The following is a 13724-nucleotide window of genomic DNA, read 5'->3' on the forward strand; positions in this document are numbered from 1 at the left end:
CTCCCATGGAGACGATCGTAGAGATGCTGGATGTAGTCCTGTGGAACGGCTTGCCATGCCATTTCCACCTGGCGCCTCAGTTGGACCAGCGTTCGTGCTGGACGTGCAGACCGCGTGAGACGACGCTTCATCCAGTCCCAAACATCCTCAATGGGGGACAGATCCGGAGATCTTGCTGGCCAGGGTAGTTGACTTACACATTCTAGAGCACGTTGGGTGGCACGGGATACATGCGGACGTGCATTGTCCTGTTGGAGCAGCAAGTTCCCTTGCCGGTCTAGGAATGGTAGAACGATGGGTTCGATGACGGTTTGGATGTACCGTGCACTATTCAGTGTCCCCTCAACGATCACCAGTGGTGTACGGCCAGTGTAGGCGATCGCTCCCCACACCATGATGCCGGGTGTTGGCCCTGTGTGCCGGCCGCGGTGGTCTAGCGGTTCTGGCGCTGCAGTCCGGAACCGCGGGACTGCCACGGTCGCAGGTTCGAATCCTGCCTCGGGCATGGGTGTGTGTGATGTCCTTAGGTTAGTTAGGTTTAAGTAGTTCTAAGTTCTAGGGGACTTATGACCTAAGATGTTGAGTCCCATAGTGCTCAGAGCCATTTGTTGGCCCTGTGTGCCTCGGTCGTATGCAGTCCTGATTGTGGCGCTCACCTGCACGGCGCCAAACATGCATACGACCATCATTGGCACCAAGGCAGAAGCGACTCTCATCGCTGAAGACGACACGTCTCCATTCGTCCCTCCATTCACGCCTGTCGCGACACCACTGGAGGCGGGCTGCACGATGTTGGGGCGTGAGCGGAAGACGGCCTAACGGTGTGCGGGACCGTAGCCCAGCTTCATGGAGACGGTTGCGAATGGTCCTCGCCGATACCCCAGGAGCAACAGTGTCCCTAATTTGCTGGGAAGTGGCGGTGCGGTCCCCTACGGCACTGCGTAGGATCCTACGGTCTTGGCGTGCATCCGTGCGTCGCTGCGGTCCGGTCCCAGGTCGACGGGCACGTGCACCTTCCGCCGACCACTGGCGACAACATCGATGTACTGTGGAGACCTCACGCCCCACGTGTTGAGCAATTCGGCGGTACGTCCACCCGGCCTCCCGCATGCCCACTATACGCCCTCGCTCAAAGTCCGTCAACTGCACATACGGTTCACGTCCACGCTGTCGCGGCATGCTACCAGTGTTAAAGACTGCGATGGAGCTCCGTATGCCACGGCAAACTGGCTGACACTGACGGCGGCGGTGCACAAATGCTGCGCAGCTAGCGCCATTCGACGGCCAACACCGCGGGTCCTGGTGTGTCCGCTGTGCCGTGCGTGTGATCATTGCTGGTACAGCCCTCTCGCAGTGTCCGGAGCAAGTATGGTGGGTCTGACACACCGGTGTCAATGTGTTCTTTTTTCCATTTCCAGGAGTGTATATCAGCTATAAGGGCGGCATTTGCTTCACTGATGAATGATCCTGGAATTACAGCTCGTCCTGCAAATTCTCAGTTTATAGACCTCCAGCCATGTTTTGGTGCTGATAGGGTTCACGAGTGGGACATTCAGTTCTGGAGTAACTTCTGCACCAACAATGTGCCCACGTTCGAACCCACTTGGCTCTGACAATTCACTCACGACCACACAGAACATTTTTCTGAGTACGACTGACACTTGCAACGTATAGAGGGCTTCGCACAGGTACCGCTCATGGTCAAATGCAATAGCGCGATCTGAAGGTCTCTATAGCACATGTGTTTATGTTGAAGCATGCATTTCTCGCAGAGTTCCCATACTTTCGGCCAACTCCTCGAGCTTCATAATGTTCCTTGGGAAACTAGTTGATTTGAGAATTCACAAACAGCAATAATTTCAGTCGGGTTTGAAATCGATTGTCAGTGACGTAGTTTACGATCGGTTTTCTTACAGCGCGTTGTAATTAAGCCTGCGTATGGTACTCTATTCCTTGTAACAATACTTGACAGTCCGTGTTGATGCACTGGCAAATGGAGGAACCTCATTCACGGTGTAGTCATGGGAACGTCCAGATACGGTAGTTGCTTTCTGCCATTCATTCGCGTCTCCAAGGCAACCCCTGATTTAGTGGTAGAGGGTCATAAGACGGCCTGCTAGCAGTTCTACACCAACTACAGCGCTCCAAAGCGACCTGTTCGACCTGTGCACTGAGGTGACAAAGTCACGGGATATATCCTAATGTCCTGTCAAACCTCCTTTTGCCCTGCTTAGTGCAGCAGTTCGACGTAGCATGGACTCAAGAAGTCGTTGGAAGTCCCCTGCAGAAATACTGAGCATGGCTGCCTCCGTAGCCGTGCATAATTGCGAAAGTGTTGCCTCTGCAGGATTTTGTGCACGAAGTGACCTATCCAACATGTCCATAAACGTTCGATGGGGTTCATGTCGGGCGATCTGGGTGGCCGAATCATTCCGTCACGTTGTCCAGGATGTTCTTCAAACCAATCGCGAACACCTATAGCTGAGTGGCATGGCGCACTGCCATCGATAACAATTCTATCACTGTTTGGGAACTTGAAATCCATGAATGGCTGAACATAACCATTTCCAGTCAACGATCAGTTCAGCTGGACCAGAGGACCCAGTTAATTTCATGTGAACATAGTCCAAACCATTATAGAGCCACCACCAGCTTGCCCAATGCCTTGTTAACAACTTGGGTCCATGGCTTCATGGGGTCTGCGTCACACTCAAACTCAACCATCAACTCTTACCCACTGAAATCCCGTCCACGGTTTCCCATTAGTCTAGGTCCCAACTGATATGGTCGCTAGTCCACGAGAGGTGCTGCAGGCGACGTTGCTGTTAGCAAAGGCACTCGCGTCGGAAGGCCGCTGCCATAGCCCGTTAACGCCAAATTTCGCCGCACTGCCCTAACGGATCGCACATCGTACGTCCTACATTGAATTCTACGGTTATTTCACGTAGTGTTCCTTGTCTGTTAGTACAGACAACTCTCCGCAGTCACCGCTGCTCTCGGTCGCTAAGCGAAGGCCGTCGGCCACTGCGTTTTTCGTGGTGAGAGGTAATGCCCGAAATTCTCGGCACACTTTTGACACTGGGTATTTCGGAGTACTGAATTCCCTAACGATTTCCAAAATGGAATGTCCCATGCGTCTAGCTCCAACTACCATACCGCGGGGAGTGTCTAGTCTATTAATTCCTGTCGTTAGGCCATAATCACGTCGGAGACCTTTCCACATATATCACATGAGAACTAATGACGCACCACCAATGCACCTCCCTTTTACACCTTGTGTACCTGATACTACCGCAATCTGTATACATGTATATCGCTGTCCCATTACTTCCAGCTCAGTGAAGGCCTATTTTCTCTTAAGAGTCGTATTTTATGCGGTGAGCTTGTTTGTTACGTTGTTGTTGTTGTTGTTGTGGTCTTCAGTCCTGAGATTGGTTTGATGCAGCTCTCCATGCTACTCTACCCTGTGCGAGCTTCTTCATCATCCAGTACCTACTGCAGCCTACATCCTCCTGAATCTGCTTACTGTATTCATCTCTTGGTCTCCCTCTTCGATTTTGACTCTCCACGCAGCCCTCCAATACTAAATTGGTGATCCCTCGATGTCTCAGAACATGTCCTACCAACCGATCCCTTCTTCTAGTCAAGTTGTGCCACAAGCTCCCCTTCTCCCCAATTCTATTCAATACCTCCTCATTAGTTATGTGGTCTTCCTATCTAATCTTCAGCATTCTTCTGTAGCACCACATTTCGAAAGCTTCTATTCTCTTCTTGTCTAAACTATTTATCGTCCACGTTTCACTTCCACACATGGTTAGACTCAATACAAATACTTTCATCTACATCCTCTTCCATTTCCATAATATTGTCCTCAAGTACATCGCCCTTGTATAGGCCGTCTATATACTCCTTCCACCTTTCTGCTTTCCCTTCTTTGCTTAGAACTGGGTTTCCATCAAAGCTCTTGATATTCATGGAATTGGTTCTCCTTTCTCCAAAGGTCTCTTTAATTGTCCTGCAGGCAGTATCTATCTTACCCTAGTGAGATAAGCCTCTACATCCTTACATTTGTCCTCTAGCCATCCCTGCTTAGCCATTTTGCACTTCCTGTCGATCTCATTTTTGAGACGTTTGTATTCCTTTTTGCCTGCTTCATTTACTGCACTTTTATATTTTCTCCTTTCATCAGTTAAGTTCAATATTTCTTCTGTTACCCAAGGATTTCTAGCAGCCCTCGTCTTTTTACCTACTTGATCCTCTGCTGCCTTCACTACTTCATCCCTCAAAGCTACCCGTTCTTCTTCTACTGTATTTCTTTCCCCCATTTTTGTCAGTTGCTCCCTTATGCTCTCCCTGAAACCCTGTACAACCTCTGCTTCTTTCAGTTTACCCAGGTCCCATCTCCTCAAATTTCCACCTTTTTGCAGTTTCTTCAGTTTTAATCTACAGTTCATAACCAATAGATTGTGGTCAGAGTCCACATCTGCCCCTGGAAATGTCTTACAATTTAAAACTTGGTTCCTAAATCTCTGTCTTACCATTATATAATCTATCTGGTATCTTCTTTGTTACATTAGACTGTGAAATAATTCGCCTGAGTAACTGGACAGCAGAGATTAGAGCCCCTGTTTAGAAGACTTTGCTGGTCAAACTGCCGTCTCCCTTCCTTTGCCGCTCGTTCCGGAGCGTCGCGTTGGCTGCTGCGTCGCGTGTTCGGCTCGCAGGACTTCGCGTGCCACCGCCAGCGGGCGCCCTGCCCCGCACACCGCCCGTGCTTTACGTAACTCGATTAGAAAACAGATTGCTCGTAATTGCTGCAATATATTTCTGCTGTCCGGGAATGACGGCTATCGGTCTGCCGTCGTTCGTTGTAGCCGTCCGACACTGAAGGATGCCCACACCGCAAAACCCGTTGTTTGCCTTTCGAACACACGGGAGCCAGAAATAGCACAAAGTAGTTGCGAAACGCAGTCTTCATTCTAACGGTTACGTCACGTGGCTGGGACGTCATCGTGCAGCTGTCAACTTGACTAGGACCACTCCAGTGCACAGAATGGATCGTTTAGTGATAACTTGTGAAATTCTCAGTTCGGAGTTGTGGTTATTTGAATAGATGCACTCTACCAATGTGTGTTTTAGTGGAAGTCGTGGACAATGGGTAATTGTACCATTCGTTATATAGCTGTGGAAACAAATGACGTCTACTGTTGAACGAGAACATTAGAAACTAAGTGATGTGATGTTATAAAAGAAGATGTCGTCCTCAAATACGTTAGTGTTAACTGTAGTACTTTTCTTGGATTATCGTACGTTCTAATTCTGGTGAGATTCCAACTCTGTAAACAATGGAAACACCCAGAATGAAGTCTACCATAACGACACGCTAAGGTTCGTACTTCAGACACCGAAAGTCGTTCTTAGTTCATAGCCTCACTACTGTTTATATGATGTTCTTTTAGCTGTACGTATTCATTGACTTCCAACAGTGGGTTTAGGCTCCTGCCAACGGCTTCCATCAAACTTCCCTTCTCACCTTCGATAGCTCCTATTGAGCGTCCTTTAACTCCCTATGTATCTGAGTGGGCAGAACAACAATGACTGTATCCGGCGAACGTCGCGCATCGCGGTATCAACCTAGAAAATTCGTGGGAAAAAGTCCGTAAATCACGGCCTAACCTGTGTCTTAAGAACTATACATTCAAGCTATGTAGACGAAGTAGCACTTCCTGAAATGCGTCCGGATTACGTTTACGGAGCAGAAGCGCCGCAGTTGTCAGAGTACGGACTCGTTTTCGGCAGGAGAGTAGTTTAAACTCTCGTCCGAACGTTCGGGTTTAGAATGTCTACGGTTTCGCAAAATCGAATGACATGAATTCCTTTGATAACAACACGGCCTATTTTCTTCAAATGTCTTATCGCATTACCAGTTTGTCTTCTCTTTATAATGACCACATCATCGACGGGATGTTAAATCATAAAAATATTTCCTAGGTTTTCATTCCGATTATATTTGTGCGGCGACTAACACAGGATGTGACAGACTGTAAAATTTCTCAAATTACTTTACTTTTAAAGCGGCAGGATGCAAGAACGCTTCCCTCACGAATATTTCAGACATTAGTTTAGATGTACTGATTTCACATTAATCACATCGAGGTTACAATGCAGTGAGGAAAATACTATTATGTACATTGTTTTGTGGTAAAAGCGGATACTGAGCTGAGTTACGGAGACATGAGGAAGACTAGTCTTCAAGAGACACGCCGCTGTAAGACGAATAAGGAACGACACAGGTGAAGCCCAACATCGAAACCAGCGGATTTTTTAACCAAACAGCCAACGAATTGCTACAAAACGATTGAAATGAGAGGAGAAAATGTAGGACAATCTGTTTTACAATGACGGTACGTACAGTTATTTACGACAGAACGCCAAAGTTGAGACTAAGATATCACAATTTGAATAAAATATAATCCGATAGTTGGAGTGAGCAGGAAAGCAAAACTAGAACCGGAAATAGAGCTAACATAACGGAGGACATAACTGCATATTGGAATACTGCATATTTCGATACTGCATATTTCGAAAAAAAGAATCAAAATAGCGGTAAGGATTTAAACTGTAGTCGTTGACATACTGAAACCAACCAGCCTCGCACTGATCAGGTTCCATATCACTATTATTTCGAATTTATTCATACAACCGACAGACTGAAGCATTATGAAAACTTTATACCGGAAAGTAAAAACAACACTGTAAAATAAAGACTCGGGCCTTTAAATAATCATTTGAAGAATGGAACACAGGGTCAAGGTTTTGCAAAGGGATTCCGTTCGAACCAAATCCATCTAAATAGAGGTAGATATATAAGAAACAGCGAATTCTATACAAAAAAGATACGATGAAAATTCGGAGTTGAAGCTCTGCCGCAGTCCGAAATATTTTGCGCAGAACTGCACTTTAATGTCCAAAAGTTTACCCGACGCCGCTCTGGAAATGTGTGAGATGCATACGTAATCGACCTCAGTGGGTCAGCTTTCACGTTATCCCCTTCTACAGTGGAATATACAGGCACTGTTACAGAGGAACACATCTAAACCAGTGAAATTTAACGTACAGAATTTACGAGAGCATGAAAACGGAAAAGAGTGAACGCTTAGCAGAGACACTACCACAAATGAAATATAACATGATATTTCCGCCGAGTCTTGGATTTTTACCTGCCGAACGTCGTTAGAAAATGATTGGGCTGCGGTAAAAAAATAATTTCTGCTGTACTCCGTACAGTACTAATGGAAAGACTCAACTACAGTTTCCGTGACGAACATCCAGGACTCCTTACTTTACAAGTCAGGCATATTCCTACTAAAGAATTCGTATATGGTGTAGGAGGAATAATCAAAATCTTTATCAAAACGTAATCATTCCACGCGAGAGACAGATTTCCATGGGCACATAACTCAACGCATGAATCTAATTACTTTCCTTTTGCGCCGAGAACGCGCATGCTTAAGTGAGGAGATACCAAAAACAGTTGTCGCGCAGAACATTAGTGATTGAAATAGATAATATCACTGATTTTTAAGTAACCGAGTTTCTGTTATTTTCATAATGATCCAACTGTTTTCATCGAGCCACTATATGACAATTGCACTTCACGGTTTTCGAGTTTCTGAATTACACTTTTATGGTAACGGCAGGGCCAGTCACAAAATTTGCGTTTTTTTCAGCGTGCATTGCGTTACTTTATTTAACTTGTGGCGAGGCGTTTGAACCCATAGTTAATCGCTATCCGACCATCAGTATCTATACCTACCCATATACTCTGCGCGTCACACTATGATTTGTGGTAGAGGGAAATTCGTCTAAAATTCTTTCCTGTTACTGTCGTGAAACATTCACGGAAACTAATCCTCCCTGTGAGCTCGAAACTCTCTAATTTTATCTTCATTGTCTTTTCGCGAAGTACACGTAGGAATAGACTGGTAGACTCATGAAGGAACGGACGCTCTCGAACTTTAACAGTAGATCACACGGTGTTCAGATCGCCTCTATTGCTGCGTCTTTCCCTAGAGTTGGTTGAACATGACTCTTTCGCGCTTACTAAATGAATCTGCGACGAAACGCAGTGCTCTTCCTCAGATTTTCTCTGTTTCTGCTACCAGACCTATCTGATAATAAGTGAAAGTAAACTCATGACTATATTATGCTTCTCATCTAAATTTCTGAACACCATTATCTGTTACTTTCCGCAGTCTGTTTTGTCGAAACATAGGTTACAAACAGCACAGCTACAACCTAAACTATATGGGGCTCGAAACACATAGCGATATGTTAAAAATAGTACTAACGTGTACACTTTATGTATATTTTACGACTGTCGCAACAACTAGATTGCAAGATTTACTTTGCTTGTTATACTAAACTCTTTCGTTTAATGAAGATGTAACATGTGCAGAAGTATTTAAATAATGTCCAGCAGATCACTACATCGTTTGTGGGTAATAGATGACCTACAGCCGTTCGTAGCTGTTACCGAAATAATAGTATAAGATTTGACAGTTATTTTGCTGCCTACCATGTCATTAGAAGAGAGAGAGGGAGATACGTAAAACACCGAACTCGTGCTCGAGGAGTCTGAGGTTCGATTCCCTTTTCGACTATCCTGATTTAGATTTTCCGGTGTTTCCTCAAACAGCTTTAGAAAAAACTAGGTTGGCTCCTTTGAAAATAACTCTCCATTCTTTTCAAGTCCGACGTTGAGGTCCGTCTGTAATGAACTCCCTGTAGTAAGAACGTATAGCCGACCTCTTCCTCTTTCCACTGACAGCATCAGTAATGTTGATTCGTCATATGCGGACAAGATTTTAAAGTGGTAGAAGTGAGCATTATTTAGCTGGCTGGATGGTTGATTAATTCATTCATTCATTGATCTGACTCATCTGAACCAAGAAATCCGAGGTTTTCGGTAAATAGCTACCTGGAGTTTTGCGCAATTTTCGTCTCTTGTACTGTTTAATTTGTTTACCTGCTTTCCCTCACTTCATATGCCTTGAACATGCTATTAATTTTAATTCATGACAGTTTAAGTCCACCTGCTTGCGGAATGGTCATTTACAGTTTTACTAATATGTCCACAAACTTTATTATTATCATCCCTAAATTGCCCCTTGACCACTTTAATTATTATATCCGTTGACTCTCCACTGCTTGCATGAATGCGAGAAGAGTTTATCAGACCTCTTGATTTAATGAGCTTCGAATCTTCAAGAACCTATTCCTACCTGAGAAGTTTTTTTGAGAGACAGTTCTGCTCTACGACACAGTTTCTGGAAAGGCACACGGTTCGAAAGAGTTGACACATTTATAAAACGTCATAGTCCGCCGCCAAGAGCTGAAATAAATACCGCTTTATTACAATCGGTTTCAGTCTTCAGTATGTCATCAGGTATCGTTAAGACTTTTCAAACAGCTTATATGGTGATATAAAACCAGTGCCATCAAACAGCATAAAATCCATCACAACAGTTACACATGTTTGTGCGAAGGGAGCGATCTGTAGATTTATAGAAAAGAAATTTCTTCTGAAGCCAAGATCGCTAACTATAATTTTTTTCACTGTGACCAGTTTCGACAGAAGCTTGCTCTCATCATCAGGTCTTCGGAAATATAATGCGTGTCATCGTGAAGTAGATAATATTTAGCGATCTTGGCTTCTTTTCATCACAACTGCATTTGGTGCTTTTATTATTGATAGTATAATATGTCTAGTACTTGACAACAGTTATCTACTATACATGTTGTGCTATTTGATGCCATAAGTTTTATATCGCCATGTAATCTGTTGTAAATGGTTTAAGATATCTGAGATAGTCTGAGGACTGAAACCAGCTGTACATAATGAAGTGTTTATTAGCAGCTCTTGTCGGGTGAACCATGACGTTCTGTAAACACTTACGATCTGTGTGGCACCACATTCAAAAAATAAAAACAAAAATAAATAAAAAGTTAAGAACACAGATATTTTTAGGGAAAGTGGGGGAGGGAAACGGAGGAGGTGAGAAGATGGTATTTCGGTAGAAAATCGTCCAACCTACGTTCCTGTCACTTCATTTGGCTCTGTCAGTATAAATTTTGCAGACGTCTCAGTAAATTAGTATATTACACGTTAATACGACCATGAACTGATAGCATTGTTTTCAAATGCGCAACAAAATAACATAACATACGACTCAGTGGTCGTGGCATCCGCAGCTATGGTAGCACGTTTTATACATGCAACTCAGCAAACAGCTTTATCTTGAACCAATTATTTATTTGGCACTACCTGTTTCGTAGGTTACAGCCACATCATAAAAGATAAAACATAGTCAGCGACATAGCGAGGAATATAGAAGGCCCAACCATCATTAATTTTGATTATGGTTAGGCCTTCTATATTCCTCGCCATGACGTAGACCATGTTTTTACGTTTATATGCACCTGATGATGTGGCTATAAGCCACGAAACCTATAGTGGCTAGTGAAAAATTGGTTCAAATACAGCTGTTTGCTGGGTTACAGTTATAAAAAGAAATAGCATAAAATATCTACAGTGTTGTTACAACCAGATATATTAGAGACACACTTGTGCTTATGCTCTGATTACCTGTACGAGCCTCGGGTGTTGAGGCGGAAACGGCTGCTGGTGGTGGTGGTGCTGGTGGTGATGGTGGTGGTGGTACGCGAGCTGCGGCTGGTGCCCGAGCGCGCCGACCGCCGCCCCCGCGCCAGCCGGTCCTCCGCCTCCGCCTCCGGCTGCGCCCGCGCCGCCCCCGCTGCTGTGGAAGTAGTGCGTGCCGGTGCGCAGGTTGATGTAGTACTCCGGCGGGAAGGAGGCGCCCGGAGACGTGCCGTCGGTCGAGTAGCCGGTCGAGTACGCCGACTCGGGCGACGACAGGCTGTGCGCCGTGCCGCGCTGCTGCGCATGCGCCAGCAGCGAGATGCCGCCCCCAGCCGACGCCGCCGCCGACGCCGACGCCGCAGCCTGCCGCAAAAGGCGCCGCACGGCGCGGTCAGGGCTCTCTCCGCCTTAACCACAACTTCCTACATTCTACGTCCAGCTAATTATGTACCACGTCCCGTCATACATAAAAGACATACAACCATAAATTTTACATATGAACAGAACTGAGGAGGGGAACACGGCAAGTGCCATAATCCGATTTCCCAAAGTGAAAGAGAGGTCAAAATAAGCGAACGTGTCTCCGCTTATCCGTCGATACTCGACGTTTTCACACAATAATAAGAGACGAAGAACAATGGCCACAACTAAATGCGTTAATAAACAGTATTTCAAAAACAACACACGAAGAGTATTTGCGTACACGACATAACATACTTGCCTATATGCAAAGTAACAATACTCTCCAGAGGGTGAGCAGCGACACCCACGGTGACAGCGAAAACAGTGGCACTGAAGAAAAACAGGAGGAGGTTCAAATGGTTCAAATGGCTCTGAGCACTATGGGACTTAACGACTGTGGTCATCAGTCCCCTAGAACTTAGAACTACTTAAACCTAACTAACCTAAGGACATCACACACATCCATGCCCGAGGCAGGATTCGAACCTGCGACCGTAGCAGTCGCGCGGTGAACAGGAGGAGGAGGAAGACGAGATGTAGCAGTAAATGAGACACCTAGAATTATGAATGAGACATAACATGCAAAAAATGCTCCGACAAATCATACATATAGTCAAATAATATTTAAGGATAGTGAATTCTTCAGTAAAGGAGGTATAAGGTACTGGTGATCTAGCCAAGAAAGCATTGAATATTGTACACCGATGAGAACCTAATACTAACACATTGTATTAGGAATACTATTTCTCTACTACTAACTGAACTTTTTTGTTGTGATTAGCAGGCAACAGCTGGAACAAATCATTCCGAGGTATTCACCACCAGTCACAATCGGTCATGAAACTAATAAATGTCCCCTGTGTCCTATTTTCGTAAAACAAAAAGATTTTATTTAAATTTCAACTTCAAATTATTGATATTTTTCAAAAAAATACTATTCTTCGTCAAATGTTGCAAATAAAAACCAAACACTACAAATGACATGACAAACGAAAATTGTAAGATACGGTCTGTTTTAAAACATCAGGTGACAGATCTTTAAATTTGCAATGAATAAATTAAAATAAAATAAATAATACTCTACCGTTTCTAAAAACCGACGATCAAAGTTTCCGAGGTACTTTATGTACCTTTCGAGCGAGTAAACAGTTCAACCGAAGCTGTGGCATAAGAGCGGCTTCACACTTTTGTGCCCCGTGTTCGAAATCCGGTTATTACTTCTATTCTTAATTTTGTTTTTCGCTTATCTACCCACGTCCCTAGAAGATTACCACATGAATGTTTTCCATTGTACGAGTATATTGAAATAACGTTGTGCTTATTCGTCTACTAATAGTATTTCAGGTGAATGAATTAAAAAAAATACAATAATTGGACGAGAAAACTATATGAAATTGTTTTCGGTGAAATTCCTATAGCGTGTCATGATTCATACTCAGTTACAAGCCCACTTTTCGGAAAAGTGATTCGTTATGCGCGGTTATCCGCGAAATTATTGCCAACGTGTGAAATCTTCAGCAATGTTAACGACGTTTCTTTCCCGAATGAGGTTTATATGAAGAAATGGTCATGTGGCAAAACTGCCTTCGCGTGATACTCGTCGTGTTTTGAATTTCTATCTTTCGAATGTTTCTACAATAGGTATAAAGAAGGAGAAACTGGTGTTTAGCGTGCCGTCGACAACGGTGTCATTAGAGACGGGGCACGAGCTCGGATTTTGGAAGGATGGAGAAGGAAAGCGGCCGTGCCCTTTCGAAGGAACCATTCCTCCATTTGCCTTTAGCGATTTAGGAAAATCACGAAAAATCTAAATCACGATGGTCGGACGCGGGTTTGAACTGACGTCATCCCAAGTGCGAGTCCAATGTGCTAACTACTGCGCTACCACTCTCGATACGATCGGTATAATCTAAGAGAACGCGAAAAAGCTTCTTGAAGAATAAACATAAAGACAGAATCTGAGAATTAAGAACTGATATAAGAATGAAATACAAGAATATAATAATTTAAATAGATTGTAACCCCTGAAAATAGCATGCACACATTTATTATATAATAATTGTATGGCACTTATCGTGAAACCCAATTGTAATTTTACAATTAATATAACGCCGTTGTAACCTCTACACATTCGTGGAGTAATCTTCTACGGACATGAGCAGATAAATGAAAAAATAGTATAAACAAAATCAATAATCGGGTCTCGAACACGGGACGAGGAAGTGAGAGGCTGCGACCCCAGGCACTGTGCCACCATTTGGGCTGAGCTGATCGACAACAAAAAAGATACCTAAATTGCGTGGAAAACTTTGACGGTCGTTCTCTCAGAAATCCTCGTGTGTCTAGGATAAGCCGAAATACGTGATCATTTATTTTGACTTGTGTTCCACTGAGCGAAGTTTCTAGAAAATCAGACTATGGCACTTGCCGTGTTCTCCTCGTGAGATATGTATGCTAGTCATGGAATCTAAAGTGCTTCTGTAAAATGTAAACATTCACGGCCGGGAACACTTATTAAAATATTGCGGGACACTATGATGTGATCGTATGAATTTCCTTTTTACATTTTGTCCATTTCTGAGGAGAACATCTTCAATTG

At 44.1% G+C, this 13724-nt stretch overlaps 1 protein-coding gene across 1 annotated transcript in view; it reads right to left on the reverse strand.

The window, feature by feature from the left end:
- The window catches only part of LOC126209561 (uncharacterized), an 811828-nt gene that overhangs the window by 63401 nt on the left and 734703 nt on the right, over positions 1 to 13724 (reverse strand). The window contains exon 5 of the mRNA XM_049938895.1: positions 10649 to 10960. Coding sequence (XP_049794852.1) covers positions 10649 to 10960 — 312 coding nt within the window. The remainder of the gene's footprint in view (positions 1 to 10648; positions 10961 to 13724) is intronic.

The sequence above is a fragment of the Schistocerca nitens genome, chromosome 1, assembly GCF_023898315.1.
Source record: "Schistocerca nitens isolate TAMUIC-IGC-003100 chromosome 1, iqSchNite1.1, whole genome shotgun sequence".
Classification (NCBI taxonomy): Eukaryota; Metazoa; Arthropoda; class Insecta; order Orthoptera; family Acrididae; genus Schistocerca; species Schistocerca nitens.